The following is a 20,209-nucleotide window of genomic DNA, read 5'->3' on the forward strand; positions in this document are numbered from 1 at the left end:
AGAACCTTCTAAGAAAACCTCATCTAGGACAACCTTCTTACGTCTTCCATCAGACAGTGAGACTAGCCTTTTCAAAATGCAAATACTATGTCGCTTCTCTGATGAATGCCCTACAATGTCTTCTCACTGCCTTTAGGCTAAAACTCCACATCCCTAACATGGCCTATTAGGTCTGTCTACGTGCCCATAACCTTCACACATGCCATTTTCCCCTTGGCTATCTCCTTTCCTCCTCTAAGCCTTCATTCAGCCCTTGCCTAAATCTGAAATGTTCTTACTCCCCCTTCACCAGCCACTTCTCCATGACTGATTTAAGCATCCGTTCCTTGCAGCGGCCTTCCCTCATCTTCCCACTCACCCACCTAGGCCTGATCTATCGTGAAAATTTATGTACTGTAAGGTGGTTGTTTTTGGGTTTTTTTAATAGAAAGGTTTGCTAGGTTTTGCAGTGGGACTATTTATGCAGCAAATATTTACTAAGCCTCTGCTACAAACAAAGCTCTAAAGCATTATGCAGGAATAGAAATGGGAGTAAAACTTTCTAACCTCAAAGAGCATAAAATCTGCGGAAGGAGATAAGAAACTGAGTTCTCTGTGAAAAAGACTAAACTATTTTTTTGTTCGTTTACCAGAACAAATCACAAAAGAAATAAATGGGTTTCAGGAGATTATTGTATATTAATAAGTTAAGACACTTTTTTCCTCTGAGACATGTGGCTAGTGGCATGAGTTTCTTATGGTTTTTTCAGCCTGAAAGGAAAAAAAGCTAAGCCTTTGAATTTTAAATTAAATCAAGTTACAGTCTTTAAAGCACAGAGCTCATATGATGAAAACATCTCGTAAGTGGCATGTTTTTTAGAGAAGAACTCCACCTGAAATGTGCAACTTTCCCAGCTGTTCCCATCCGTAATTGTGGGTGGTTTCTGTGTGGGTGCAAAAATAAGGATGGTTAAAAAGTGGAAAACAATAATTCAATTGTCCAACTGAGAGCCATTAAAAAGTAAAATATGCTTCCTCTACAGAGTTCAAAAGAAAATGTTATTTGTATAAACAACTTAGGCATTTGGGAAGGTTCCACTTTAAGAGGACTTCCTGATTTATATAACCACATTTAAGTGGGTTGTAATGAGGGTCTGTAAGAACTGATGAATTTTCTTTTGATTCAGCAAATGAAAAGGTAGTATGTTTCCTAGAATTTAATCAAAATCACAGATCTCTTGGAAGACTTCGGTTGTGGTTGGTAATGGTATTGTCTCTGGTTTGCAAACTTTTCCAAAGAAATGCCCAAGAAGATCTCCCTGGCCACAGTCCAGCTAATGCATCACAATAGCATTAGACAATTGCATGTTAGTAGTTATCCGTATGGATGAGTATTTATAGCTTATACCTAAATTCTGAAGAAAGTCTTTACAGAAGCACTTAATAATGTAATAGCTTAGTAGTTGACAGTTGAATTTTATTATTTTAAGTTGAAAATAGGTTCTTTCTTAGCTAAATTCATTTGACCTTTTAAGTGTATTTCTTTCATTTCTAAATATATCAGGTTTTTTTTAACCTGAAACACCGGTTACTATCTCTCAAAGTGTTTTTACACTATATAGGAATCCCTTCAAAACACACAAACTGCCACACCTCCCATCCTAGACTATATTCCAAACTTATCACTTCGCAAACGGATCAAACAACACCTTTCTGTTGGAACTAACAGATGCATCCTCAAAGTGAATGCATTTATTTGGCATAAGATTTTTGCATTTCCCCACATTAATTTCTGTAACACAGAAAATGAAGGAAATGCTTCCAACTCCTCCCTTAAAAAATATCTTTTACTTCACACCCTCTGGGCAAGCATCAGTGATCACTCTCCGGCTTCTGTCAAAGTACCAGGATGATTTCAGACGCACGGCTAAGTCACTTGGCCACTGTATCACACTACTGCACACCCAGCTTCTGAGCAGTGATCAAACGACAAGTATCTGCACCTGGGCAAAGCTCTGCTCGCTCAGGAACTAACAATAAAGTCCTATGACTTGAAATGTGACTACTTTAAATTTCTCTCCTGTGGTCTCCCCTTTCAATGTATTCTCCTAAAGAGAGAAGAGAAAAGAATCCAAAATGTAGGGCACATTCCAGACAACACACTAGTCAAAACTTGGGTTAGGTTCCACTTACTATTTATCCAACTTACAATCTGTACATAGATTTCCATATAAAAGTGTTTGGCTATTTTTTTTTTAGGATGCAACATGTTCTTCATCGGAAGAACTATTAAGCACCAAGTCGTCAGTATTGCTGTGTCTGAAGATCTGCATTCAAACACAGTAAACATCTGAACAGGAATACATTAGTTATGTCAAACATATCTTGGCAATTATTACAAAACATATTTGGATCTGAATTACCTAACCGATGGCCTCATTTCTCCAGTCAGTGTTGGGAACCATAACCTTAGCTGACAAGTGGCTGTGTGTCATCTGTCGCTACCACAGGAATTTTCTGTTTAGGTGTGTCTAAAGGAATGAAGTCCCCACCTAAAATATTTACTAGCAAACTGACTCTCCTTCTTGGTAAATGTTTAAGCTCTCGAGGGCAAGGTTCACATTGCCCAAGACTTCCAGGAGCGTTCGCACAGGCCACCGCACAAGCTGTTCATGCACAACTGCCAATGCTTTCCAAAACTACGTAGAATGAACAAGCACTGCCTCTTATCAATGGCTAATGTTTTTCTTGGCACTAGTTCAGTGTGACTAATAATATCTAATTTTTTTTAATCTAGACTTCTTTTAAGACTTTAGTTAAAAGTGATTTCAAAGTATAGGCACTAAATGCAGAAACAAAACAGTAACTTGCATACCCCAACTTTGGTGTGGCCACACATTCTGGAGTAATACACTAAGATTTACTGCTTTTATTACCCTTTACTCTCACGAGCTAAACTAATGTAGCAGATTCACAGTGGTATCTTTGAGCTTATATTTGTTTAAATGAACCAGGGAAACCTGTTTTCAAAGGAAAAGTATTTTATTCTGTGTGGAGAAAGCCTTTTATTTCTTACTAGTAAAGGTTTTAAGACTAGGCACTGACTCACTTGGGTTCACATGATTTCCATGAGTGTTCATGTACCAGGGAGTATTGTCTTTTTTGCATTTATATACACATTACTATGCAATTACAGTTGAATAATGATACATTTTGTACCTAGTCTACCTGTATACTTATCTGAGGAAGAGTGAATCTTATACTGGTTTATAACCCTTCCCCTCCTCTACATCACAAATTTCCAAGCTCCAAGTGTCCAGCCACTCAACTCCTCACTCCTAACTCAATGTCTTTACTCAGTTCAAAACTGAAGCAGTACAAAACGTGGGCAGTTAGAACAGCTGTGTGAAGTTAAGCGGGATGTCCTCATAAGCTGCTTCCCACCAGGCCAGCACAGCAGTGGGCAGATAAAAGGGAGCCATCAAAAAAGCTCACCTGCAGCTCATTCATCCTTAGAAAAGGGAGGAGTGATGACCTCTTGCTGCTCTTGAATGGCAAGGAGGATGCTAAAGGGAGAGTGTCCAATGTTGCTCTGCTTGGGACTTTAATTCTGGAAACAACTAACCTGCTCTCTGAGCCACAGGAATTCCCCACTGCGTCCCAGACCACCATTCCCATTTTGCTTCCTTCCAAGCCAGCAATGTGTCACTGATACCAAAACAAGAAAACAAAAAAGCCAACAGGCAGAAGGCCAAAAGGTGGGTGCAGAAGGGGACAGCTGAAGAGTGGGGCCAATTTACAGGCCAGACACAGGCCTGCGAGTCTAAAAAATTCCTGGAACAGCTTCCACTAATTGGGTAATTATATTAATATAGAAACAGCTCCTTCTTTTCCTTATTTTGTTCAAGATCTGTTTTCCACCCTATTCCACTGTATGCACACTGAAAGTAGACATCTTACTCATCTTCCTACTGGCCTCCCAGCCACGTCCACCATCATAACTTACAGAAAGTCTGCAAACGTCTTGATTTTGTGATTATTGTGCACTGACACTGCTCACTTATAAAAGATGAGCTTTTCTGGTAAGTCGTCATTTTTAGTGGTTACATCTTTGGTTATGTCTCAAGACTACTCTGGAGGAGACGGCTGTGGCTATTACGCAAAGCTAAGAGTCACAGCTGTCTCTACTTCATTCCTCTTTACTGACTCAGAGGAATAGAGAGCTGAAAGTGGGGCTGCAACAAGCTATTTTAAAGATAACTGACACTAAAAATATATAATAAAAATAAATAAAGACAACTGACATTTTGTACCTTCCCACGTAGAACTGCAAGTGACAAAGGTGGGTAGAGATGGTTCCTGCAGTCCACCCATGCCAGCCTTACCCAGCAACCTCAGGGATGCATTCGTGGGTGCCTGTCCGTGGTATAACAGCTTGCCGTATCCTCACGCAAGCCCTGCTTGCTAGGAATGATTATTGGAAGTCTACTATTTCTTTATTACATACCTTGTTACTTATAACTATTTAGACTGCACTTGGAGGCTCAGTAAAAGGTTAAAAAGGTTAGAGGGTGAGCATATAGAAACATATCTATATTTTTACATTAGTTGTTTAGAAATAACTTATGTTTATAAATATTTTTACTCTCAGTTAGGTTTTCCTAACAAAGCTCTGGTGTTTAAGCCAGATTCCCTGTAATAGGAGCTAAACAAAATAAGTCTCCTGATATAAAAGTAGCAAACACTATGACACCTACCCCTATATGGTATTCACCTTGATCTAACTCCTCAAAGCCCTCTAAGCATTATCATTTAATTTAATGTTCATCCGTCTAATAAGCCTTTTCCTACTGATCAGTTCACACTTTGCACATCTTACCTGCCAGCACCACAACAACAACATTCAGCCAAAGTGGAAAGAAACAAAGAGACCAATGTTGACACAACCTCGGAAAATCACCTAATATCTGCCTAGGAGACCACACAACATTGTGATTAAAACCCTACATCTGCAGCTACTATGTGTGACTTTAAGAAGGTATTTTAAGAAGCACAATGGATTTAAGGGAAATATGTTTACTATACTGTTAATAACAAGCAAAAGACCAACTAGAAGCAGCCTGACTATATACTATAGGGATTTCATGAATTCATGTATATAAATGATGAAACATTCTAAAGTCATGAAATTATTAAAAATTATATCTATAAAAACCCAGAAGTATTTACTATAATCCTCTTTATAAAGAAAAACATATACATATTATTCTATTAAAAACATACATATAAATTTAAAAATTACATTTTATAATTAAAAAATTAAATTTTATAAGGAAAACTGTCATTTATTCAACAATTTAACAAAGGGTCTACCATGAGTCACGCCCTAGGTCAGGCACTAGAGCTAAAATGGTATTTAAAAAAAAATTGAGATCTGACCTCTGCCTTCTTAGAATTTACAGGTTTTATTACTAAGTGAAAATAATTGCAGTTATGTGAGTATGTGGGTATTCTTTCTTTTTTCTAAATAATAATGCTTATATATTAATATTTTAGTAATATTAATCTAATATTAATATTTTAATAATCTAAGCTTTGGTCTGGCTAGGTGTGTGTTACAAAGCCTGTATCGGGGGCTAGTATTTATGACAAATGTCAAGAAGTGGCACCCAAAATGGGAGCTATTGTTTCAAATATCATGGTGCATGTCACTGGTGTCCTTGCCCTTTCATCCAGTAAAGAGGACAAGTCATGCTGCATCAGGCCCCTGCGGCAGTCCTCTCCCTTCCTGCTAGAGGCTCCCTAACGACCCCCAACCAAGTGACAAACAAGGCTCAGCCACCGTTCACGGGAGACCTGAGAGTGCGGAAGCCATTTCTGATCCCGAGAGCAGCCCCTCCACACCCCGCGCAGAGCAACTGACACTCAGCTAATAAAGTGAGCACCTAGCCCAGCTCCCCTGCGAGACGGCCAGCTTGCCCGAGATGATGTATGCGTAATGCACATCCCACATGCAGAAACTGACTGTCAAAGGACTCTGCACTTTGCCCAATAATTTCTCCAGGAGACACTCTCATGAATGTAAATAAGCTAAAGTCACACAGTGAATCAGAAACTCATTCAGCTTATCTTCTCCTGACAGCCTTTCTCTTGTGGAGATAACACTGCCCTTTCCTTATACTGACAGCTTTGGACTTGCTACTTATTTACAAAAATAGCAAAAATACATTATTTAAAAATGCATACAACTGAGAAAACCATAGAAGAAATGGCAGAGGAAAGGGAGGAATGTGACTGTGGAGAGGCAGGTCAGGGGCCATAAATCTCTGCTACTCGAAGTGTGGTCCGTGCACCAGCAGCGTCGACACCACTTTCAAGCCTGCTGGGAATGCAGGCAGAGCTGCACACTCCACCCGGGACCTTCTCAATCGGAACGGTGTTTAATAAGGCCTCCTGGTGTGTCATATACACATAAAAGCTTGGGAGTCACTGTTCCAGATACCTGTAATGTTCTATTTTTATACCGGGAAGGTGAGTACACTTAGTATTATTCTCTAAAATGTGCACACATTTTATACAGTCTTCTGATTATGTGACACGTCTCCAATTTTGCCTACGAATGGACCCCATGTGTACAAACTGGCAAGTGGGGACTGTCACAATGAGGGAGAAAGAACGCTACATGAATCTGATCGTCAGACAGGAAGCTCAGATACAGACAGAACTTCAGAGCTCACATAACCCAATGTACTCACTTTATGGGAAATGAAACCATGTGGTTCGGGAAGGGGCACGCCTTTTCCCAGGGTCAGACTGCTGAATTACTGTAGCAAGGCTGGATTAGGGCTCAAGTCTCCTGATCCCCAGTAATGTTCTGTGTTCTACAATACTGGTTTAGTAGGTCATGACTGAATTTTTTCCCCCATATAAACAAATACTCATGTTAAAAGAGAAACTGGTATTAAGTAAAAAAAAAAAAATAATTTAAACCAGTAATTTGTACATTTAATAACAGAGGCCTGATATGTATTAGTTTGAATGAATGATCAACTTTGAGGCAGAGACACTGTTGTCCACATCTTCTCAAAGGGCTGAGCTGAATTACAGAATTTTTAAGTAATTCCCTTATGGGAGAAACCACGGAGCTCAACTTTAAAACAATGTAAAATACCCTCTTCCACAGTCACCAAAAATCGCCCTTTATCTTTATCACGGTCAGAACAGTTTACATGTTTAATATTGGAGTGTGTGAATCTGTTTGATTTCAATGAAATCAGTATCTTAAGTGGGATTTTTAAAATTATTACTTAGGATATTGAATAGTAGTACTCACCAATACTAATTTCATCATCTGTTTCAGCATCGCCAATACATTCGAACTGGAAATCTTGCAGGGACTGGGAAAACTTCTGTACTGCCATAGACAGATCTGTAATTCAAGTTTAAAAGTCATAAGTTGAAGGTACCATGGAATACTCAAGTTTCCACATGTTAATATTATATAACTTTGATGTTAATACTATAGTAACTGAAGCCTTTTAAAATACCAGCTTGACAAATACAAGCAGAATTTAAAGAGATCACTGAATAAATATTTTAAGAACTGGATCTGCTCTGCTTGAAGGGGATCTGCCTTTCAGAAAGTTTTGGTGCCACTCATGTATTATCTGGAAGCCAGATTCCTGAAGGCTTTACCAAAGAATTACTATTCATTCCCTACAAATGGAGCATTTATTTTATTTTTTTTTTAAAGTGGAATGCTACCGAGGTTGCTGGTGGGAAGAAAAAGAAGAAAAAAAAAGCAGTCGACCTTTGACTAGAATGGGTCATCGATGTTATTCTACAGAGGCTGTGAAGCAGGTAGAGAATATATTTTTACCAATAAACTACTGGTTTTGACCTTATTCTAAGGTGAAAGGCCACCTGGAAGGTTGTTTACAGATAACCTTGTGATTTATTGGAGACCTACAACTAAACATACTCTTCAATCTTGACTTCAATTTGAACAACGTCCAGAGTGTGGCTAAATCCAGAAGATGAATTCTTCTTTGTTCCTGAAGAGAATAAAGATGAGTCCAGAATAATGAGAAGGAAATCCCTGGGAGACAAAAGCCTGGGATGCAACCTAACAGAATGACTAACACCCACACGACCTTGGGCAAATCATTTACCTTCTACGGGCCTCTGTTTCCTCATCTGTAAAAAGTGAGCGGCAATGACTTACCACCTCGTAGAGTTGTTTTAAGGATTGAGTAAGTTAATATTTGCAAAAGGGTTAGAACAGAGCCTGACGCATAAGCACTGTTTATGTTTGTTAAATAAAATTAAAAATAAGTCAATCTGGCAGTGCAGTATCACAGAAGCTTTAAAGGTCCCACCTCTCAGAAGTACCCCGGTTATCTATGCCAACCCTTCCACAGAAGTTGGCACCAGCAGGAAAACTTGTGGGGGAATTCACTCTACATTTCATTGAATGGTATCTCCCCTGGGTTCTCCCCGAACCCTCACATTAAATTCAAGCAATAGGACACAACAAAGACTCTCTCTGACCAACCTTTACTTAGGCTCCTCTGAGCCCACTTCTTAGCTAGGCCTCTACTTCGGCTCTCCTTCCTCACTGGACCCACGTTTTAGCAAGAATCCTGCCAAGTCTATTTAGAGAGAATACCCAGCCTGGACATCTGAGCAAATCCCTCACCCCCCACCCTTGATGAAGAAGTTCTTGGCCTATCCTCCTACCCTTGGTGTCTCCTGTTAGTAATCTTCCATTCACAACACCCCTAACCTACTCCTTGGCTATGTAAATCCCCATTTGTTCTCGCTGCACCCAGAGTTAAGCCTGATCTCTCTCCCCTATTGTGACACTCTTGGCATCTATAGTAATAGCCCTGAATAAAGCCTTCCTTACCCTTTTAGCAAGTGTCAGAATATTCTTTTCTTTAAGAGAACAATTATGGCTCCATGCCTAGACATGGCCCCATGATTTATTATGGTAACCCATCATTTGTCAAACTCCAAGCCCATGTACCTATAAAGTAAGCACTCACACATGAATAGGTCTCCGAATATGAAGGTCACTTCCGACACCACTGTGGTCCAAGAACTCACCAGCACACTGACACCAAGGACCATTCTGAAGACCACAGGCCTCGAGCCTCAGAGAGGCTTTTAAAACACAACAACAAATAGTAACACCCACACATGACTGAATTTTTAAAAATATTGATTGAAAAAATAAATCATGCTCTGGGAAGAGGATGTATAGTAACACCTCTTCCCACAAGAGGGATAAAATTGTGGGACCAGCTCATGTTCTCCTTAAGAGGTAGTCTCAATTTAAGAGAGCAGAAGTCTGTCAGATTAAAAATGGCTCTGCTTTGGACTTTCAGGAAGAAGGATGAAGAGAGCCTCCGCAGTGAATGATCAGTCCATGAGAAAAAGGCTTCATCAGAACTAGACTCCACCACTTAGCTGTGAAGCCTTGAACAATCACTCATCCTTCCTGAACCCATTTTTCTTATCCATACAACAGAGAATACTGTGCAGGTTCGTTACAAAGACTAAATGAATATGTGCCTGGTACACACAGGGCAACTCCATAAATGGCCTCGGTCGTCATTCCAGCCCAGCTCATTAAGGTGGAGGAGTTAGCTGGCCTTCCAGACAGAAGAGTGCTGTACAAAAGTGTGCATTCACGTGACACAGCTCTGCACAGCTCCGGCTGAGGCTAGAGAAATCGTAACACCTGCAGCAGATGTTATGAGAAGACAAAGACAGGAAGCACACGTGTAGGATAATTTTAAGCCAAGCTGTATGCGGGTACCCTCACCAAGACTTGGCAAAAAGCATTCTACTTAAAACCATTTATTTTTCCATGTACAATATAAAGGCTTATGCTAAAATGGATTTGAAGTTACAGATGCAATTCCTACACAGCAGACTTGAGAAGGAAGGAGGGGGTTATATGAGTAGATCAGGATACTTAGGAACCCTGTAACAGAGATCCTCCTCCTCTCCCCTCCTCACCACAAGCTCCTCCGAGTTTCCCCTCAAAACTCAATGAGTTATCTGGACTCTTTTTCCTACGGAAATCTTGACAACCCCCAATGACTGACCATTTCCTCCAAAATTGTTCTTTGCTTCCCAAGGCTTTGCTCCTTGGCTAAGAAAGGTAAGCTGCTGTGTCCTTTCACAGCAATCACAGTGCATGCACCATGGTAACTCCTATCCCCAAACAAGAACACATTTGCCCGCTTTGTAAGCTACCCTTCTCAATACAGCTAAGTGATTGAAAGCGTGAGCTCTCCCGGAAGATTACCCAGCTTAGCTCCCTGCTTCTACCAATCAGTAGCATGATTGTGGGCAAGTTCCATAACCTCTCTGTACTTCAGCGTCCTCATCTGTTAAATGGTACAGAACCCACCTCTCAGGGTTATTGTGAGAAGTAAATAAATGAGTTAACATAAATGTAGCACTTAGAACAGTGTCTGACACACACTTAGGCACTTAAAACATGTTGGTTATTTGTATGTTGAATATCTCAGAAAAGCAGAGAAAAGGTAAAATTTCAGGAATGAAGGTGGCAGCTGTTAGACCTTAGATATCCTTGGAAAGAGCTCAAGAAAACAGTCTGTTGGTGGCAATTTCAAATCCTTACTTGGTGCACTGCAATCATGCTGTAACAGAGAATCTAATTAATCAATATTTCTGCGTAAGAGTTAGGTGCCTGCGTCAACACCGGGCAGAATCCACAGTGCATGAACGATCCCTTCACAGTCCTTTTAGAAGCATAATGAGAAAGGATTATGCAGGATAATATGGTTCTCAACTAGTCCAGATGAAAATTCCAAAAATAAATTTGTGTTTAATCTTGTCTCCATCTCTTCCTGTGCACAACTCTGACTTGGAAAACCCAAAACCTTCTGCAGACTTTAAAATCACATGAAATAAGCATTCCCTCAATCTAAAGTTTCTAAGCACTGATCAGATGTGCAAAATCAATGTACTGGTTCTGAAACCATTTAAATAAAATTGATTCACATGTGATTATATAGACCTTGAATTTGAAACCTAAGTTTTTAAAGCTTATTGTTGAATTTTAAAGTACCAAGTTGTGTAATGATAGAACGAACATTTTATCTTAAATGCAAAAAGAAAGATCAAGTGAATAAAACATTACAACCAGGAAATATAGTTTAAGCAAGAAAGAGTATTTTCTTTCTCCCTAGTTCTACCCAATTACTAGAAATTGAGGACAACCAAGAAAGATATCCCAGGTAGAGCTGCCATGGCCACATTCTATGGTGAAGGCAAAGGAGTAGCTCTTACTAGCGAGCAAGGTTGTACATAGTAAAGATGCTACAAGTACCACTCACACCACATCCTTTCCACTCACCTGACCTGCAAGGTAAGCGTAGGGTGTCTTCACACATATTCTTCACCTTGTAACTTGGAAAAAATTACACTGGGCTTTACTCTGCAATGTTTTTATATCAAAGGGTTAACCTATAGCACCCATGACTGCATGATGCTAATGAAACACTGAAACTGCTTTTCATTAAAGAAATACAAAACAGTAAATGTTTAATTATAACTCTCCTTACACACAGACTTGAGAGCTGGAGCCTACCTGTTACTTTAGAAATGGTAATAGAATTACTTTTACAATGTCAGCTGTGGAAGTGAGTTGTACTTATGTCACGACAAGTACAACCAGCCAGTCCACTGGTATAAGGGTATAAGGCAGTCCTTCCTGAAATCCAGTTGCTCTGGGATTAGATTTAAGCAAGACTCACAGAAGCAATATATCCAGACATATTTGTAGAATTATCATCTCCATGCTGTCATGAAGAAGGCAGAGAGTATGAAACAATGGGGATTCAAGGTAAAAACAACACAATATAAACTTCTCTCCAAAAGGACAGAGTCCAGTAGGGACCTGAGCCACGTAAATAAATTCAATCAAAAGTCAACTGATAAAGTCTCCACCAGAGGCTAACCCGACCACTACACAGATGGTACTTACTAGTGCCTGATACTTTTCCATGCATTCAATGTAAATTAAACCACTAATACAACAGCCACATAAATTAGATATAATCACTCCCATTTTACAGATGAAGACCCAGAGGCATAAAAGTTAAAAGACTTCACCAAGGCCACACCAACTAGTAAATAACAGAGCTAGAATTTCAACCCACGGAACCTGGTTCCAGAATCCCCACTTAACCACACTGCTATACTGCTCTGCAGGTAGAGACAGCAAATAAAGAGATACAATCAGCTGTGCTTGAGAGGACAGAGAAGGCTTCTCAGAGGAAACTGATGAAAACAGGGACTTGAAAGATTTACCAATGCACTAGGCAAGACCAAATTAAGAAAATGTCCAGAATCTTCCAAAAGGCATATCCTATATATCCAACCACATCTATCAAGACTCACACCAAACTGAGGTAGCAATTATTACCACAAACAAACCATCAGTGTCTTGCACCTCTGTCTATATTGCTATTCCACCTTCTTGAATTATATATACTCTTCTCCCACGTTATATTTCAACATTCCTCTCAAGCCCCCATTTCTTCTAAAACCTTCCTAACGTCCTTTACACTTTCCCACTTCCCACGATATGTGACTCTCTTGCTGTACTTTCTCTATTTTACCTTTTATCCAGTTATCCAAAAATACAGCTTATCCACCTTATTTTAAAGTGTACTAAAAGTAAAAGACTACCATCCATGAATACTGCCAAGGAATCAACACCATATCTTATGTACAACAGGAACTCAACTGTCAAAACCATGAATTTCTGAAACGTGGTTAAACACTCCAACCCTCTGGGTGCCATTCACCTTCCCTTCTTCCCATTCACACTCTTGAAAGTCCCTAATGTGGGTTTTTAGGCCACTTGTAAAACATGTTATCTATTGTCCAAAACAATAATAAGATATTTTACTATTTATAAGAAATTTTGATATGCATTTACAATGCTAGCAATAGGGTTAGTAAGATGTTTTACTATTTCAGAGTTCGTAATTCTCACACAACACTAGGAGGGCTGAAGCTCTGAAAAGTTATGTAATAACTTACTTCGCCCAGAATCTAAGAGCTAGACTCCACTGGGCAGGCCTTCTGCTTCCCAAATTGGATGTTTTTCCTAATGCATACCATAGCTAATTCCCCCCAAATAACAGGCATTAAAACCAGGGAGGGTACAACCTTTAGACAACATCTACCTTACCCTTTCCCTGCCGCATAAATTTTAAAATGGTAAGACTCTTACTGGACTCTGTGAGAGAGGGCTGGCTATGCTTGTTAGCATGGAATAAGCTGGCACAACATAGTATTAAATGGTCATTATGAAACACCATGCTCAGACTCAAAGGAAATGTTTTCTAATCCCACCAAATAGCTGAATAATATTCTTGGGGTTAAGCTTCCTGAAGGTAGGTATATATTCTTCATCTATCTTTGTGCCCAATAGAAAGCAAACACATCAGAAAAGAGGAAAGATAGAAAATATATTTTAACCACACTGCTAAAATTATTCACATTGGGAAGGTTGAAGCATGAGGAAAGATTTGATTCTTCTTCTAACTAGCCTAGGAACTTTAATTTTTGAACTTTCCAGTCCTGCATCTGGACTTCCAGATAACCTTCTAATGATGCCCTGCAGGACTCCCGCGTGGGTCGTAAACATGGACCTGACATCCATTACCCAGACCACCGGAACGTGACCAGACCTCCTGGTACCCGTCATCCCGTCTGTCTGACAGCTGACTGATAACCATCTTGGACCAATCTGGGGCTGGGAATAAAGAAATGAACTCAAGAATGGACTTTTTATTATAAGAGCTTTTAACTTTTCTTTCTTTTTTGGAACATTTCTGGAGTTTGGCCTAGCTGTGTTCCCAGTGTGCAAACTCCAAGACCCTTGAATAAATTGCTATCATTTATTTCTAGCAAATCCTCCAGGTGCTTTCTGAGTTCATTCAACACATAAAAGGGACCAGTGGGACCAGAAAGAAACAAAAAAGTGTATACCAACTACCAATGTGTTCATAATATAAGAATCCAGTATAGGTAAATTATTGAAAAGCTTACGGTACTGGGAACACACATGAGTATAACTACAAGCCTTAACTTAATAAAAAAAACTGTACACAGAATATGTCAAGGAATTACTAAATAAGCCTTGGTTTTAAATACCCGCAGTTGTGACTTCATATTCTCTCAGGGAACTAGAAATGTGAGATTGCTAGATGGAGAAAAGGGAGATGAAAAGAACGCCGTGTGTGCCAAAGTATACAAAAAACACAATGAGAAAGATTCATTTCCATGGCTCTGACTTGAACAAAGTTTTCAAATGACCACTTTGTTATTTTCTATTTTACATAAACGGCTACAAAATAATAGTTGTCCAATATTAACTAAAGAAGGCCTAGTACAGGGGGACACTCCTTCCCTTCTTGCTCCCCAGGACACCTTGGTAGCTGTTCTTGGTTGGGTCCGTCCCACAGGAAGGCAGGAAGATGGTGGGTGGTCACAAAAAAGACAAAAAAGCCTCTGGAGTCGATCAATTCTAGGCTCCCACTTGTTATGAAAAGTGGAAGTACGTGCTGGGGTACAAGAGACTCTGAAGATGATCAGAGAAGGCAAAGTGAAGCTGGCCCCCTGGCCAACAACTGTCCAGCCTTGAGGAGACCTGAAACAGAGCACTGTGCCGTGCTGGCCGAGACGGGGTCCGTCACAACACGGGCAATGATACTGAACTGGGCACAGCGTGTGGAAAACACTGGAGTGTGCACACTGGCTATCATCGATCCAGGCGATTCTGGTATCATTAGAAGCATGCCAGAACAGACTGGTGAAGAGGAAATCATGCAAAATTTTTCTGTAATAAAACTGGCCAGCCCTGGCTGGTGTGGCTCAGCGGATTGAATGTAAGCCTGCAAAGTAAAGGGTCGCTGGTTTGATTCCTGGGCAGGGCACATGCCTGGGTTGTGGGCCAGGTCCCCAGTGGGGGGTGTGCAAGAGGCAACCACGCATTGATGTTTATCTCCCTCTTTCCTTCCCTTCCCCTTTCTCTGAAAATAAATAAATAAAATCTTAAAAAAAAAAAAAAACCTGGCCAGAGCTTGGTTTAAAAAGAGGAAGGAAAAAGAAGTATAAGGCCCAAGACGAAGTTTGGTACTAATAATTACTCATAAATGTATGTTAAGCAGAAGTGAAATTGAGCGACTTACAGTAATGAAATCAAGGAATTCTCTCTCCTTGAAGGGCTTGAGAAACACAACCGTGAAGCAATAGCTGTGTCCACAGGAGGTCACAGGAGACAGAATCGCCAGAGGCCAACAGTTCTAACATTGTTCTTCATGCTCTTGTTAATACAAAAGGTACAGACGGCTCTAGGCCACAAAGTGAACTTGCTGTACTCTAGGGGGTGACAACGTGGTTCTTTCGTCACCGAGAAGTTGGTAAAACAAATCGGCCTGGCTTTGGATGACCTCACTAAGTTCTACACCAGGCATGTATGCAGGATCGTGTCTCTGCACCCTGCCTGGCAGTGGATGCAAGCACCCTCCTAGCAGGCAATACAGGAAAACCAAAGCATCTGCTTTCGGGGGTGAACTAAAGTCTGAGGTGATGAGTGTGCTCAGATCTGGGAAGGAGTCCTTCTTTGGAATCAGTCTTTGTTTCATGTCATGGACTAAGTGTGGCTAAACATCGGACAGACATGTACATCAATCCAGGGGCCACCACTTACTGCAATGCCTTAGAGCAGGCACTTAGCTCCTCCGAACCTCAGGTTCCTCGTGTACACAGGGCAGATACTCACCCCTTGCAAGCCTGTCATGAATATTACATGAAATTGGCCTAGCACCGTGTCTGGTACACAGCGGAAACTGGAGATACTGGTTCTCAACAAATGTTAACTATTACACCACTATTTATTATAATGACAAATGCAGGATATGAAATATTTTTATTGTAAGCATAACATAGTTAATCTGTGTATTAAATTACTATCTTCAGGAAAGTTTCAGCAAAAATAGTGGGCTGGCTTCTAATAAAGGCCAAACAGTTCATAATCCCATAAATGATACGTGTCTGGCAAGCAGTTCCAGAAGATTCTGCCCTAAAAACAACAAACAGGAACCAACACTTGGCCAGATTTTATCCAACAGTTTCTATAAAGCTACAAATTCCATGAAAATTAAAAACAAAATCCCACAAAGTGAAGTCCCACAAAGACTTCACTCTTGCTACAGCCCAAGTTAAAAATAGAAAGTTCAAAAGATGAAATAAACTACCCTGTCTTCCTACCCTGGGGAAAAAACCTGGGGTTCGGCAGAGGCGGGGTGGGGGGCCAGGGCTGGAGCAAGGAAACTACAGCAGATTGCAGTTTCTCAGGATTCTCTTCCAGCCCCGGTAAGCATTCTTTTGCTGCCTCCTTTAAGATTTCTCTTCCTCACACGCTTTCCCTCGGAAGGGTTTGTCCTTAGCCACCTTGCTGTAACTCAATACTTGTTCTCTCTTACTGCTAGTATTACCTGGATGTATCTATATGTAAGCAACTCCTTAGTGGTGGTTTCCGTTTGGATGCTGGAATTCCAAGCAAAATTTCCCAAAATATCTCCCTTGCCTTTTTTTGTGTTAACTAGAAAATGAGTTACCCAACATGAAGGAGGACTTCGCAGTTTTCCTACACTTTCTGGCAACACAGGGATTGCCTGCCATGTTTTCTGGGCTTTTTGGTCTACTTTCCACCCCTGGCCTCGTCTTCCCTAGTCCAATCACTCATTTCCCACTGTTTGCCGGGAATCTGCAACTTAGACTCTTATTAACCGGTTCAGTAATGGAAAGTGTCTTAGCATCCCAGCCCAATTCTCTCCAGACCACTTGAAGTACTATCTACCCAAGATGACAAATCTAGAAGAGCACTTGGTGTTACCTTATCTTTCGGATCAGCCTAGTGCCAACTCTTAAAACTTACTTCTTTTTTCAATCATCATCCCCTTCTTGGTATCATATACCAAGTACATTTGTGGTTAAACCATGATTTGACTTGTTTAATTTCCTTTCTAAAGCACGGCACTAAGCTGCTACCTACTAGACAATGCAAGCGTATCACTTTTCCCCTGTGTTTCTTAGGCCATCTTTTTCTCAAATTGTTCTTTGCACCTTCAATATTCCAGCCGCACGTAAATCTACACTTTAATTTTCTCACCATCCATTTGGTCACTAGTCCCTCTCCATGGTGGACACAGCCCTCTGGCTCTTGAATGTCTTCAGGTACAGAAGCGCTCGCAGCACCACCGTGAGCTGCACACCTTACAGGAGCGGCTGGCTGTACTTGGAGACGATGCACGTGGCTTCCTTCCGTCCTTCTAAAGAGCCTGCCTCCCTAGACAGACTGACCTGAAAGCCAGCCTGCACCGCCGCACCAGGGCACCTGCTGATTTTCAGATACTGAATACTGGCACGGCTTACCACGCACGGCAGGGGCCAGAGCTTCAGAAAGCCATGGATACTTTTGGTGTATCTTCCCGGTGTCACTTTTATTCCAAAATCAGGGGAAAGGAAGCTGAGTAATTTTATACTGCTTCACATTTTTTAGAATGCACGTATTGTGGGTAAAGCAGAATGTAGGCGAATTAAGTTGTATCTTGTTACTTCCACAGAGGCAGCCAGTTTGGACCAAGCCATGTCCATTTTCCCTTCCTCTGACAGAAAATTTTGAGAAGTACTACATTACTGTCATCTACCTCCTTTCTGAATGTCTATTGACATACCCTACAATTTTTTATATTATTATATTTACTTGTATCTTAGTCCCGTAACACTCGCCAAACATTAAAGCTGGTGGAGGACAGAGAAGCTCTCCAGTCTTTACTGCATCCAGCACGGTGCCTTGAAAATAGGACTCTGTCCATAGACAGAACAGAATGCAGGAATTCAGAGTATGTGTTTAGGAAAGGTAAAGTCAGGCCTCTCCAGGACTGGCAAAGAGCAACTAGAGATAAGAAGCCAGGTGGTTACAGGCAGACATGCCTCTAGCTATAAAAGATGCTATGAGGAAAACCAGAGCCCCAGTCAACAAACATACCTAACCAGCTGGACAGCAAGTCAAGCAGATGCGATCTGAGAAGCCAGAGAGAATGGTAGGAGTCTCTTTCATTGAAGATCTTCGGGCAAGCTGGGCAAACAGCAACGCCATGGAAGCTGACAAAAGCAGCCCAGATGTTTTAGCTGCTGACCTAAAATCTCGGCATTGATTTAGAAGAAACCCAACTCTAAAAATGATTCTGGTGGTCTAATCAAGTTTGATGGGGAGAGCATTTAGTTTAAAAAAGTTTGTAATTCTACAATCGTAAATCATTAGAGAAGAGAACAAGTGTGGGCTTTCATTTCCTTGTATCATTTCCTAAAGCAAGGAAGTCCCACTAGAAAAGGATAGGAGCAAGGATTTGGGTGTCCGACTAGTGCTTAAACTATCGGTTTCACTATGTAGACAAGTCACTTAAGCTCTTCAAGTTTCAATTTACCTATCCACGAAATGAAGGTACTATTAATAATCTACTTCATACAATTGTCGTAGGGACCAGTGAAACCAGCATAGCTCGTAATGAGGGCTGGGTAAGTTGTCATAAACTATCATAACTACTACTAGTTTTCAGGAGGAAGTCGTTCACTAGAAAGACGTCATTGCTGGCTCTCAGTTACTGGACTACGTTAAGCTTACCCCCCTGTGCTTGCCAACCAAGCTAACACTAAAGTGGCAACAAACACCACTACAGTCCTACTGTCTCTCTTACAAAAGGTAAGCTTACCATCATAAGTGCATTTTCCCATCAACCGTTCAGCCACATGCAACATGAAAGTTCTACAACACTTGTATCACCTCTGATAATTGAGACATTAAACCTTTATTAAAGTATCATCTCGGTGGCTAGAGATCTGCCTTCCAGCATTCCTTGAAATATTCCTAGACCGCATAATGAAATCTGTTTAACTGCGCAAAGAAACAAGCTAACACACATGACTCTCCAAAGATTTTCTAAGCATGATTTAAACGCAACAGCAAGCTTAGAATGCAAGTACAGCTTCAGTGGCTGGCTGTGTTTATTGTGACAGCCATACTTGCATTTTCACTGTTGTATTTTTACTGATTTGGCCAAATAAAAATGTGGAGTACCACGTAATATTATGGCTATACATGACCACTATGGTTATGGCAAAATAATTATTTCATATAGAGGCATGACTAACATCCCCTTAAAGACTAGAAATATTTTATAATGAACAGTAATTGAAAGGCGAGCACATAAGCCTCTGTCTTGGACAACACGCGAAGTCTGCTGGCATCGTGCCTCGTTCCTCCAAAGCAGAAACAGAAAAGGACACTGTAAAACTGTGGGGGCGGGGCTGCCAGGGAAGTAGGGCACAAAGATCATCATTCTCCATTTACATGTTTTGTAAGTTGTTTTCACTAAACTTGGTACCCTTCCCACATGTTGACAGACTTCATTTTTCTGTTGTCCTACCCCATTTTGAAACACTGAGGCAATTTTTCAAAACTACTTCAGGAAAACTGCCTTTGAACATTACAGATTTCATCTGTGTATCTTTAGAGACAATCGCTCACCCCGTCTTTAATAGAGGTATTATCACAAGAGGAATGATGATTTTGGTGGGATGTACCACCTTAAATACACTTGATGAGATTTTTCAAATCCTATTTATACTCCTTACCTCACTGGAAACCCAAAGGGAAACATAATTCCCCTGGACAGGTAATTATCTCCATTTTACAGATGAGGAAACTAAGGCCCAAGGTTAAGTGATTTCACCCAGCAAGAGAATCGGGCTGGAATCCTAGTCTCCCACGTCCAGGTCACCCTTCCTTCTGTACCACTTTAAATGAACATTCGTCTTACACCTACAATTTTACCATACTGGGTTTAGCTCAGAACTAAATGAAATTTTTACTAGATTGTTTATAATCTTTCTTTTCTTATTTACCACTTCTTATTTTTAAAAAAAATCACTCATTTTTACAGATCTTATATCCCCATCATGTAACTATTTTAACTTCCTGTGTATTGTATATTTACATGAGTGGTCACTATAAAAATGCACAATGGCTTTCAAGAAGATACACATCACACATTTAAAGGGTTATTTTTACTTGGGGGTGACTAATTATATCCATCAGCACACAAAGATA

At 40.5% G+C, this 20,209-nt stretch overlaps 1 protein-coding gene and 1 pseudogene across 3 annotated transcripts in view; one reads left to right on the top strand and one right to left on the bottom strand.

Moving 5' to 3' along the window:
• The window catches only part of ARHGAP42 (Rho GTPase activating protein 42), a 245,838-nt gene that overhangs the window by 175,928 nt on the left and 49,701 nt on the right, over positions 1-20,209 (bottom strand). For all 3 annotated transcript variants that reach the window (XM_045183571.2, XM_024574588.3, XM_045183572.2), the window contains exon 2: positions 7,313-7,408. In XM_045183571.2, coding sequence (XP_045039506.1) covers positions 7,313-7,408 — 96 coding nt within the window. The remainder of the gene's footprint in view (positions 1-7,312; positions 7,409-20,209) is intronic.
• LOC128780809 (large ribosomal subunit protein eL30 pseudogene) lies at positions 13,677-14,919 on the top strand (annotated as a pseudogene).

This window comes from Desmodus rotundus, chromosome 5 (assembly GCF_022682495.2).
Source record: "Desmodus rotundus isolate HL8 chromosome 5, HLdesRot8A.1, whole genome shotgun sequence".
Lineage (NCBI taxonomy): Eukaryota > Metazoa > Chordata > Mammalia > Chiroptera > Phyllostomidae > Desmodus > Desmodus rotundus.